Source organism: Lepidochelys kempii, chromosome 3, assembly GCF_965140285.1.
Source record: "Lepidochelys kempii isolate rLepKem1 chromosome 3, rLepKem1.hap1, whole genome shotgun sequence".
NCBI classification, from domain to species: Eukaryota; Metazoa; Chordata; order Testudines; family Cheloniidae; genus Lepidochelys; species Lepidochelys kempii.
The window spans coordinates 118,818,511-118,830,960 of NC_136382.1; the positions used below are offsets into that span (position 1 = coordinate 118,818,511).

The 12,450-nt window shown below is 39.7% G+C and overlaps 1 protein-coding gene across 2 annotated transcripts in view; it reads left to right on the forward strand.

Moving 5' to 3' along the window:
- TIAM2 (TIAM Rac1 associated GEF 2) overlaps window positions 1-12,450 on the forward strand; it is a 104,629-nt gene that overhangs the window by 60,198 nt on the left and 31,981 nt on the right. For both annotated transcript variants that reach the window (XM_073337719.2, XM_073337729.1), the window contains one exon: window positions 893-996. In XM_073337719.2, the coding sequence (XP_073193820.1) occupies window positions 893-996 (104 nt within the window). The remainder of the gene's footprint in view (window positions 1-892; window positions 997-12,450) is intronic.

Genomic DNA, 12,450 nt, shown 5'->3' on the forward strand with positions numbered 1-12,450 from the left:
AAGGCTTGGTCTATGTTAGCAACGTATGTCGGTATAACTAAGTCGCTCAAGGGTGTAGATTTTTCACACGCCTGAGCGACACTTATACCGACCTAACTCCTGATGTAGACTGCTCCCTGTCAACGAGAGAGCTTCTCCTGTCGACCTAGCTACCACTTCTCGTGGAGGTGAAGTACCTATGCTGACAGGGAAGCCCGCCCATGGGCGTAGGTAGGGTTTTCTCTGAAGCCCTACAGTGGTGCTGCTGCATCGGCATAGCTGCGCTGCTGCCACCCTTTAAGTGTAGACAAGCAAGTACTTGGGCTGCGCCTGGTGTGGGATTTGTATTACCACAGTAAATGGTATTGTATTGCTAAAAAATAAAAATGTTCAGCATAACACAAGTGGTTAAAATGTTAAGGGAGCCAACGGCCAAGAAAAGTTAGTTATTCTAAGATGAGATTCTCTTTTTTGGCCCATTAAGGAGTTTAAAACCAAGTCATGTCCTAGAACAGAGTGTTCATCCAAAGAGAGTGGTTTTGTACATTTAATCATTTTGATTGGTCCTCTCCATCAACTGGCACAGACTGCTGCCTTGTAGACTGATGAGGCTACATTAGGAAGCATGCTGTTAGCAAGAACGAAGAGATTTATTTTTGTAGATCAGATATGTATGTTTTTTCAGATGTTCGTTCTTATCCAGTTGCATTTTTAAAAGCAGAGCTTCCACTCTGAAGTTTGTCCATTTCTTTTTTCCTCTTGTGTTATATATAGGGAAAGCTAACGTATTACCCCCTCCCCCCAAATGACCTGACTAGCAGCAGAGAGCGTTTACAAATGAAAACAAATTGATTCTTCTCCCTCTCATCATAGGTAACTCTCTAAACTGTGGTGGTTTTTCTTTCAAATGCAGACTTTAGCAATGTGCCTGATGTCACTGCTGGTCTGAAGAGGAGCAGTACTGATGGCACTTTGGACCAAGTACCACATAGGCAGAAGACTGATCCACCTTTCAGGGTAAGAGCATATCCCAGACCTAGCGATAATAAACAAATTGGGATCATTTTAAGATGACACTCTGCAGCTTGCAGAAAAGGGGGGTTGATTATATGCCAGCTTATTTATATATTTATTCTTCTTAGTAAATGAATTTATTGCTTATGACCCTGAAGGACTAATATTATTAGCTTGAGGCCAGCCTTGACCTGTAACATACCAGGGGGCATAGCTGCTGTGTCTCTAATGATATTGCCATGTGGACAAATGGGAATAAGGCAGAGTTCACCAAATTCATCTTTGCAAGTCACCTAAAGGTGGGGTTTGAGTCTACGGCTCAAGAGAAGATAATTTAGCATGCTAGTCACTGTACCATCTATGCCTTCTAAGCTGGTTAGCTGTTCTCTGAATGTCTGTTGCCATTCTTATTCTTTGTGCTGCTGTTGTTCCAAAAACTTTTTTGGGTTGAGGTGACCATAGCAACAGTTACTTAAGCCACTGTAGAAGAGGCCGCTAGTTCTAAGTGCCTCCATTTTTTTAGAATTTATTTTTTTGGCTACCCAGCCAAAAGGGTTACATGGGGTCTGATTTTTAGAAGTCTTGAGCCCTCACAGTTCATGAAACCTGAGTCTGGATTTGCCCCTTAAAACACATAGTTGCCTCACTTGGGGCAATGTGGAGGTGCACTATCCTACTAGGAGCATTGGGGTGCATTGTGCTTTGGAGATCAAAGCAACTGCTACGTCCTTTGTAAAAATTTATTGCATGCTGCTGTCTGAATCCAGTCTTCATGTCCGTCTAGGAGAGGCTCTTGGCCTGGGCGCCAATAGTCCAATGCAGTCTTCTACTCAGGGGAGGCTGTTTGTACCCCTGGTGCCCCTCTCCCACTTCTCCTTGCATACCCATCCACTGTAATCTTGCCAAAGGAGAGTGTGTGTGAGAGGAGGGAGAACAACGGTTTCGGAATAGTGCTGAGAGACATGCAAATCAGATCACAGACTGCTTGAAGGAAGACATTTTCGTACTTTTGCTTTGCAAGAAACATTTAGTTGCCAACAGGAAAGGAACAGACTTGTTTGTCAAAATCATTCCTGATGTCTTTTTCAAATGCGCCAGAAAATGGGAAATTAAAGAGAGTTCAGCAGGATACTGATACACAGAGAGATATTCATTTATAGTAGTTATTGGATGGGATAAGCTGCTGTGATCTAAACTATGTGCCACCGCTAATTCCAAAAGAACTGGAAGGGATCAGCCAGGTTTGCTCCCTGGTGACTCTTTCCTAAATTCTCTACCAGTTATACTGGTGCATAATGTGTTAAGTTATTTCCCAGATTATATTGCAGTTGGGTTCTTTGATTGGAATACAGTAATGCAAACGTTATTTTTAAGAGTTAACGGAGGGTGTCCTGGCTTTCTAGATGCAGTGGAAAAAATGGCTTGGCAATCAGATGCAGTTTGATTTCATGAACCACAGCTGTAAATGAGTCTTTGACAGCCCTACAATCTCTGCAAATGGTTTTTAATTGATTGTCTTCTTTCAGTTGGAGGGTACCTATTACTGTCACAGCTCTTTGTACAACCCTGTCGATGTTTCTAATACATGTAGGATTTTTAAAGACAGTAAGTTAGAAAGTAGCCTCATTGGGCATGTTTGGTGATTAGGAACAAAAAGAAGTGGTTTCTATTTTTGATTGTTGGACTGTTCACCATATGAACAATAGGCACTCCTAATAAAAGCTAGTAGAAGAAAATAATGCAGCCTCTGAAGGTATAGTATCTGTTTTTGTTTTGTTTTTTCCTTTGCCTCACATATCTATGTATGCTAGTTTGATGCATTTGTATGGAAGTACAGTTGTAAGGATATTTCAGTATTATGTAATGTTACAGAAGTGTGGGGGTGAGAGGAGGCTACATATGCAAGTACAGCATTGTGAAGAAGACGTTGATGGTGGTAGGTGGTTCTGAACATATCTTGGAACAACAGGCAGTTTGGGGATTGTTTTATTGGGGGGTGTGTGTGTGTGTGTGTGTGTGTGTGTGTGTGTGGTTCATTTCCCAACAAACAACAGCTGTAGATGTAATCACTTGCTTTGTGGAAGCACAATCCTTTGAACTTTGGTTGAATTTTTCCTAAAACAAGTAAGTAAACAAAAAGCAATCTTAACAGAGCTAAACTCTTAATATAAATCTGTATGTTTACTTATTAGATTTTATATTTGCACTTTTGGGGATTTTATTTTTCATTATGTAGCCTCTTTCCTGTAACAACCTAAAGGATAAGGATAATCTTTGATGAAGAATGCAGTGAAGAGAGCATCCAAATGAATTTCAGAGGTGCATACTAATTTGGGGCAAGAACATCTTTTGTCGTAGGGGTACGACATTGACAGTAACAGTTTTTCATTCATTGTTTAGTCCAGGAGACAGATGAATGAATGAATTGAAATAGTTTTATGTCTTGTCTGTCAGTCTAAAAGTTAATTCATGAGATAACAGGAAGATAAAGAGTTACAGTACTTAGTTACAGAAAATGAAACTTCTTGATAAGCTCTAAGAAATTATATAAAATAAGTAGACACTTAAATCCATCTGTTCTTGGCAATTCTGTAGTTTTGGCAGTTTTTCTTTCTCTGAGATGCCCAATTTATACCCTTTCTAATAACTGCCCCACACACACACACACACACTTTTTTTTTAACAATAAATGTTACACTTTTAACACATTCTGTGTCAATACATTTTCAAACTGTGTTAAAATATTGTTTATATGGCAGTGGTATGTAACGTTGGCAATTGTTGTTTCTGCAATATGTAGGCGTATTGTTGACAGAAGATAGAAGACTTTGAAAAATCTGGGGATGCAGCACGATTGCTGATTCAATTAGATTTATTTGTGTTTAATCACTTTGAGGTCTAATTTCTTGTGCTCCTGGTGTTCATTGAAATGCTGATATATTGACAATTGCCAAAGATCAAGTCCTTCATACATTAAAGTAACATAAGCTGCATTATGTGTTCAGTGCCTTATGTCGATTACTTTTATTTTTATTCATAGGTCATAGTTGTGAAAAATGTTTTCTGTAAGCTATGGTTTATATTAACTGGAAATATAACCATGCAATTGATAACTTGTCTATCTTTACTGTGTATTTTTGGTAGATTCTTTTAATGCATTACATTTATTTATTTAATTTTCAGCTGCTCTAATTCTTTTGAGCATCATCAGAGAAAAGTGCTTCTTGAAACAAATTAAATTTGAACAAAAAAGGAAAGACCTTAATGTAAACATATTCTCTCTCTCTCTCTCGCTGATATTAGATATGTGTGTCTGTGAGAGTAGGAGAGAGATGTTTTCAGACCAGAGATTTACCAGATAATAATAAAAAATATTAGTTTACAGTAGATTTTAGTCACTCTTCTTAAAGACATACTTTGTCCTCAGACTGGTTGCATGTTTCCAGCTTGGCAAAATAGTTCACAAAATAGTTAATAATGCAGTGCATTTGAAATAACTTCAGTGTGTTCAAAGCTGTATATTAAAGTTCTTATAAAAAGAATGGTTATTTTCCTGTATTTACAAAATCTATAGAAAAAATAGATAGCTGATACTTTGTTGTAATAATAGTAATAGTGGAATGAATGCAATAATTCAGAGTAACATATGCCAACCTCTTCCAAAACTGTTAAATGAAATAGAGCATATTTAGAATATCATATTTTGTCTCCCTGACTAGCTGAATACAAATCAATGATGATGGCGTTTCAGGTTCTCAAGTATTATGAATAATTTGATGTCCCTTTTCAAAGGGCAGATCAAAATGAATTGTCTAATGCAGAAATGTGATCAAAGCAGTTGTCCTGCTCGCACTTTCTTTAGGGAAAAAAACACTACAAATGCTGCCTTAGCTTTTGCAAAATGGTCTGTCTGGTGCTGAAATTGTATTTATTTATTCAGAACCTAATGGATGTATTTCGTGGGCCACTCGAAAGAAACCATTTCAGACATATTAAATTATGGGCAGGCAAATGTTTGGAAGGTTTGAAAAAAATGCATGCCCATTTTGGACTGTTTGAATTTTTTTTTTTTTTTTTTGTCATTTACCAGAGATAAGAGAACTTTCAAATTTCATATTGATCATGAGCAGTTAATATTTTCATTAACTCTGCCTGTGGGCAAGCTCCTGCACATTTCCAAATGGCTTAGGAAACAACAGTTATTGGCCCCCATACATTGAGAATCCAAGTTTGTCCTACTGCTTCCACATGGGAAGAACCCAACAGCTATATTTTCAGAATATCAGAAGACTAGAAGTGCACACCGGCTGTGTATGCTCAGTATGCAATTTGCAATACTCCTAACTTTGGCAAAAACAAGATTTTCTTTTTCTTTTTGGTCCCAAAACTATCCAGAGTATGCCTGCAGTTATCCATCTAATTTGCATGTACAGTTACCCGGAATGGCTGCGTAAATTTTGTGCATATCTATGCTAATGACCACTAATACATCTGGCCATTTGCACATGCAAATAAACAATTTGTACATGTAATCTCAGTAAACATCTTTACCAATCAGGCAAATGATTCCTTGCACAAAGTTCACACCGTCCTAAACCTCTGACAACTTTATAAATATGGCTCCCAGCTAATTAGTAGGATATGTTAAAAGGCAGAATTTGAGCTGTGTCAAACTGTTACCTTTTAACGGTGATCCTCACAACCCATTTCTTCAACAGATATGCACATGGAAAGAGAGGGTGGTGTGGACACGGACACACACAACCCTCTCATACATCTTTCCATTGCTTGGCCAAACCACGTTAAAAAGTCAGAAGGCTGGCTTTTGCTAGTGAATTTAGTGCTAATGCCAAAGTTTGGATGGATAGCCCTGGAGGCTTCAATCCTTAATTTATTACAGAATAGGTAAAGCACAGTAAGCAGCAACACAAACTTGTCTAAAAGGTTCTACCAACGAAAGCCTGAAAACATTTGAAATAATCACTTCCTGTATTAGAAAAGGAAACCCTGCATTGGGGTCAGCACTTGAAAGGTTTGTTTAATTTTCCATTGGTTCAGTATAGCTATTCCTATAATAAAAAGTCACTTTGCATTTTATAATATTTTTCTGTGCATCCATGTGGTGTTGGACATTTTGTAGCCCTTGTTGTTCACCTGGCCCAGCCATGTGTTGGAGGGACACTCTTCAAAGCAGATGGAATCCCTTATCTCTCTACTGAGACTGCCTAAACATGGTATTGAAACTTCTTCACTCAGAACTTTACTAACACCATCAGATTCTTTCAGAGAGACAGTGGTGTTAGTTGGTGAAAATTCTGTCACTCTCCATTTAGCCCAGATTCAAACCTAGATCAAGACTTCTGAATCCCGTTGCCAATCTCCTGGTCCATCCAGTTCCTCCATAAACACGTTTTAAAAAATGGAGTATGTTGTTTTGGAGGGAGCTTCAGGCGAATGGAGTGTGAGTCATGATTCCTATTCTCATCAGGAAATTAATAAAATCATGTAATGAATGCCAAAAGCATGAGAGTCATTTTGCCATCTAAGGGAAGGCAAATGGCTATTGGGAATGGTGCATACATTATTAACCTGTTTTCCAACAATTCGTGTATGAGCATGTTATCTATAAAGACACTTACTATGCATAAGTACAGGTGATCGTTATGATATAATAAACAATGACATCTCTGCTGTGGCTGCCAACACTTGTAAAGTGGTGCCATCCAGTTATGCTGATGAGGACACTTATCCAGTAGAAACCAGGCAGAAGCCACTAATTGAATTTGTGTGAATAAGCTATGGAAGGATTTGTTTTTAATCGGTAAATGTTAGAAACAGTCAATTTTTCCCTACAGCAAAAGCTGAATAGAATATTCAGAGAAGGAAAGTTAATTTTTTTGAAACGTGTCATGTATAATACGTACATGTGATCAGTACAGATATGCCCTTTGATTTCATCCAGCATGTGGACACTGTGCATACATTATTCAGGCATCTGATTTGCTTCCAGAGCAGAAGTGCTCACGGATTAGAATAAATACTCTCTTACCTTGACATCCCAAAAATGTCCCCAGAAGAATACTGACCTTAAAGTAAAAATGGGAAGAAGGCAAGCGAGGTGGGGAGAGACAGTTTTGTGCAGGAAAGATTGTAAAATTCCTGGCTGGCAAATCCCATTATGCTGAACACATGAACAATAGGCGTTAATTCAAATGGAAAGAAAATCAAACTGAGATGACCCAGGCTTCAACAGAGGAATGAAATAATAGAAGGAAGAAGCCACTAGTTGCCCCCACATCCTGGCGCACTTTCTATGCATTGAGGCCGTTCCAGTAAATGTTTTCATGGGTACAGCTTCTTCTTAGCTCTGCTTTGCAATATCCCAGGCAGTGCATGCGTGCCCTGCATGTCATTAATTGCAAGAGAAATAGCTGCCTGAAGCTTTTGATCACCGTCAATAAGACATTCCGGATCTTTTGTGTGGTGAGCAATTTTCTTTAGTAATTGATAAGACCCCAGAACTAGTGAAGCAACCAGCAATTAATGTCCTTACTCTGTTCTAACTGCGGGGGCGGGGGGGGGGGGGGGAAGGGGGGAGGGGAGAGGGAACCAGTGGTGGATATAGTTCTCTTGAAATCATCTGTTCTTCTTCAATGCAGTGTGGGCATCATGCCAGCATGGAATCAAGATGTATTGCGAGAGGACAAGCTGATGTTCGGAAACAGTGTGTCTATCATCATCGGTTTTGTTTGGTTCAGTTGTGCCTTGAAGCCATAGCTCTGCACCGAAAGCAGTGCGCAGCCCTACTGGGCACTCTGAAAGTTATTGTACTACAGTTCCAGATGGCACAGCATGTGCTGATCCCAACCAGCTTTTCTGGCTGGTGCAGAATGGAGTTGGAGCCATGGCTCTGCCACCTCCCTGCTACTTTTGGGGTCAGCTAGCAGTTCTAGTAAGCCAGGGGTGAAATCCTGGCCCCACTGAGCTCACTGGGAGTTTTGCTGTTGACTCCAGAGGAGCCAGGATTTTGCGCCACACGTTCAAGGGAGTACTGCAGTTGTCTGACACCCAGACAAGGTCCTAACAGTTGGCCTCCAATATGCATGAGCTAATTAGTAAAGGACTTTCTAGAAGTGTATCAACATCTGCTGCAAATCCCAGACATTTCCTGTCCGTTGTGTGTCGCATTGATCACGCAGTTCAACCAAAATTAATAAGACCCATGACCATGATCAATGTATAGTTCATTTTCCAGTTGTTCAAGCATGCCAAGAAGAAAAGTAGATGATTTTAAAAGTGTTTGTGAGCAAATGTGTGAACTTGTGACTCCTTCTGTGTGCTATCATGCTGGTTTTTCTGGCTTGAAGTAGTAACTGACCTCCAGACACACTGACTATGAGTTTCTCATTAATGAAATTGGTGCAGACAACTCAAAGGAAGAAAACAAATCGATCTCTGATGTTTGCATGTGCGGGAAATTGATGAGAGCCACATTGAAATGTATCTTTCCCCTCTGCTACTCTGGGAAAAATCCCCCAGGTTTACACGTGGACAAAAAGGAAGCACAACAGCAGCACGAATATAGTGCATCGGACACGAGTCTGCAAGGTTTGTGATAGATTCTGGGGACTAAATTCTCTTTGCCAGCTACAGAGTACTGGGTTCATGCTTCATTCTTCAGGGATGAGAGGTCACTCAGTTCTAGTGGCAATAACATTCTGCACATTTTTGGCTTGTAAGGCAGAAGCATGGAAGTACAATTTTGTCATTTCCCTGGCTCTTGATGTACTTGGCAAGGCCAGCCTAACAGCGATTGAATACTGGAGATGGAAACACAGTTGTTGTGCACTGCATGCAGGCAAAGCACCAGTGGTGTCTTGAGTCCAGAGGGAGAATCATTCCAACCAAGTGACACATCCTGGTATGTGTCTCTGAATTGTGACTTGGGTCAAAATGAGGAGCTGTCCATAATGAGGACATAATATCAGATAAACAGTTGCAAAGCCACATGGAGATCTGAAGAAAGGAACCAGTCTCTGGGAGCCATAATTCCTCTATGAGTGGCCAAGTGCTTCTTAGACCTGTGTGAAAATACCTGGTATGGCCGTGTCTCCTCCTTGAGCCATCCCACCTCCTCTGAGGTACACCAAGTGAGCAAGTCCTGAATTCCTCTATGTGCAGGGACTGCAAGTATGATAGGTCCTTTTGCAGGCCATATGATGGCAGGGAGAGTATGTGTACCCCATCAAGCTACCCATCCACTTATGCAGCTGTCACAATATTGTTTTTAGAGAACATTCAAAAGGTGGAGTAATCTGCTGACCATAGAAGAAAATCAGTAGCTCAGCACCTGTATAAAAGGAAGATAAAGGATTATTAAAAATTTTGGAATCAGAAATTAATAGCTTGAAGAGCTTACCCCCTCTCTCTTCCCCCACATGGGACAGAATCTGTTCTCAGTCACTCCAATGCAACCCCAGGAGGCTTCCATGATGATAACTGGTGTTATCAGTAACAGAATGTGGCTACATCCATACCCTGTAAATATTGCAGGTAGGCAGGATATTTCCTTCCAATCAATTTCTGATTATCTTGGTTGAAAACCACATGATCCTCGCATAGGGCTTGATTTCATTGATTCCCTTGAATTCAGTGGGTTTTGGATCAGTATTTTGAAGTTTTAACTCAGATTTTTGCTGTCACCATAGGTGCTTCTTTTTAGTGTTTTAACTGTAGTCTGTGCATTAATGGGAAAGGATAAGGGTTACCCTCTTTGTCTCTAAAGAATATGAATGGCAAAGCTAAGATACTTTGTAAAGGAGGAGTGTAACTAGAAAGTGTTTAAAATCTCAGTGGTTACCATAGTTTCTCATTCAGCGACTAAGAAAAGTTTCTTGAATACAGAACAAAGCTCTCTGTGCATGTGTGTGTGTATGAACGTTTAGAAGAAAGAATTCAGTATTTTGTGATGCTTGAAGATATTTTAAATGAAACGTTAATTAATACCAAATATTGTGATCGTTATTGATGTTTAAAATGTCTAGACTTAAAATTCTTCATTTGTCAATTAAACTTTGAACAAGTAACCGTATCCAAAGATATTTTTAAAACGTTTGCTGCAAAGTGAAAATATTTAAGTCAACAATCAGAAATAATGGTTCACGTTATCCATCAAGTTCTTGAGAAATGAAAGACCAAACCCCTCACACCCTATGCGCAGATGTGTAGATCAAGTGAGTCAAGCTTGAAATAGTAATACCTAGGGATTTGTGAACAGTTCATATTACAGAACCTGAAACCTACCCTAAATCAGGGTGGGTGCGGTTTAATGTCGTATGTGCAAACTTCAGCCCAGGTTTGCAAATGGTTCAGGTGTATGTTATAAATGCAGCCGGCCCTTGCCCTCTCCATAATGGATCACTGCCTTCTCTAATCCAAAAGTATGTTCAAGGGAACAGGATTCACCCTCTACCCTCATGTAATAAGGTGTGGGAAACGGGAAACACATTCTTTAACAGCAGCTTAGCAAATGGGCACAGGAACAAAGATGTCCCATAATTCTTAGCATACTATCCAGGGAAGCTCTGGAGTTCCCTAGGAACAGCATGCTGGGAAAGAAAAGCCCTTCATACCTAGCATGTGATTGCTATGGAATCCCAGGGTTTCCCTAGCCAGAATGCCTACTCATTATGAGTTGTCTCTCACTGCCACTGTGCTTATTTATACAACTACCATAGCATGAAAGTTCCCAGGTTCCTCTGTACTATATAATATAAAATTGCATGTGTATGTATTTTAGAAGGGGTATAAATCCTTGTGATTCAAGCTACAAGTCAATAACAAACTGAGTGGGGGAAGGTGGGGGGCTGTTTCGGGAGAAACTCCACTGTTAGGCAGATTATTCCATAATTGCCCACTACAGGGGTTTCTTGCATCTTCCTCTGAAGCATCTAACGCTAGTCACTGTTAGACACACACACACACAGTGTTAGTAGGTAAATCACTGATCTGACCCAGCATGACATGGCAGTTCTTATGTCAATTTCTAGCTACTGAGCTTTCTGCCAGTGGTATGAAAGATGGCAAACATCTGTCCCTACAGGAAATCTGCACATTACTTACAGCAAAAAGGAACAAACGTATTTCTATTCATCTTAAAATAACTTTTTCCAAGGTGGTTGATTATCTTATGTGTAGATTTTGATGGTGGATTTTTGTGGGGGACAGAACTTGTCTGGTTATCAGATTGCTAAAAGAAAAAGTAATTTAAAGGTTTTTGTTTTGTTGTGTTTCATTTTTTTTCTATATCCAGCTCCTAGAGAGGAGCTGGAAATATTACTATAACACTTGCATTTAATTTTTGAAATGAACACATTTTTTGAAAGACCTATTAATTGGTAACATCATTTAGCTGGCATATGGCTAGCTAATAATCCAGGCTTAATTAGCAAGTCTGGGAAAGAATACCCTCCTAATACGGAATTAAAGCAGTCGTCATTGTTTTTTAATCAAGAATAAAGAATTTTATGAACCTAGAGTTTAGCAGACTGTTTTCAATCATGCTGTATGAATTTGAGTTCTTTTTAACACTGATCCACTGAGGAAAACAGATTTTTTTAATTGCCATCATTTGTGTTGATGCAGAAAAAAGATGGAGGAACAATACCTCTTTCCATATAATTGCACCTTAGTGAAGGTGATGCTGAAGACATAGCTTGCTTGATTCTCAAAGCATTAAAATCCCATAGATGTGGATAATGGGGCTGAAACGTTGCGTGACCCTTTGAAAATATCCCCATCATTGTAACCACTATACAGTGTCCTTTGGTTGAATCGCTGCACTTTTGGCCCTCCAGTGCACCTCATGTCTTGCCATCATCTAAGGACAGACATGGTCGATCAGCAGGACAGATGATGGGCACTACCTACATGCCCTCGGAATATTCAACAGTATTTAATAGTATGTTAGGGATTAAATGGTCATTGGTTTGTTGACAGGCAGCCACCCTGCAACAGGGCCTTACAAAATGGTTAATGCTGAACTACCAACTGGGAGTAATAAACTGAGAAGTGGTGGAGGGAAGTTGCAATAATTAAGAGCTAAATTATTCCCTTGAAGCAGTGTGCATGTATCAAAGGGCAATATTTGGCATATTGTTTGGGTTAAAAATTAAGGGTCATGGGTACTGTATTGCGATAGGGAGGGGAAAGTGTAGCATTAAGGGCCCACTCCTGCCAGATGTTGAGTATCTCCTCAGGGGTGCTGAGTGCCTCCACTGTAGTGGGCCCCAAAAGTGTTAGTAAATAGAGGGAAAGTGGGGAAGGATGTCACAGCTTTTTATTTCATTGGTAGAGCACAGTCAATTAATTAAACAATTGTTTATTCATCTTGTAACTCTTTGGCTCAGCATCCCTACTAATGGCATAATATCCTATAACATTTTGCTTAGTCACATT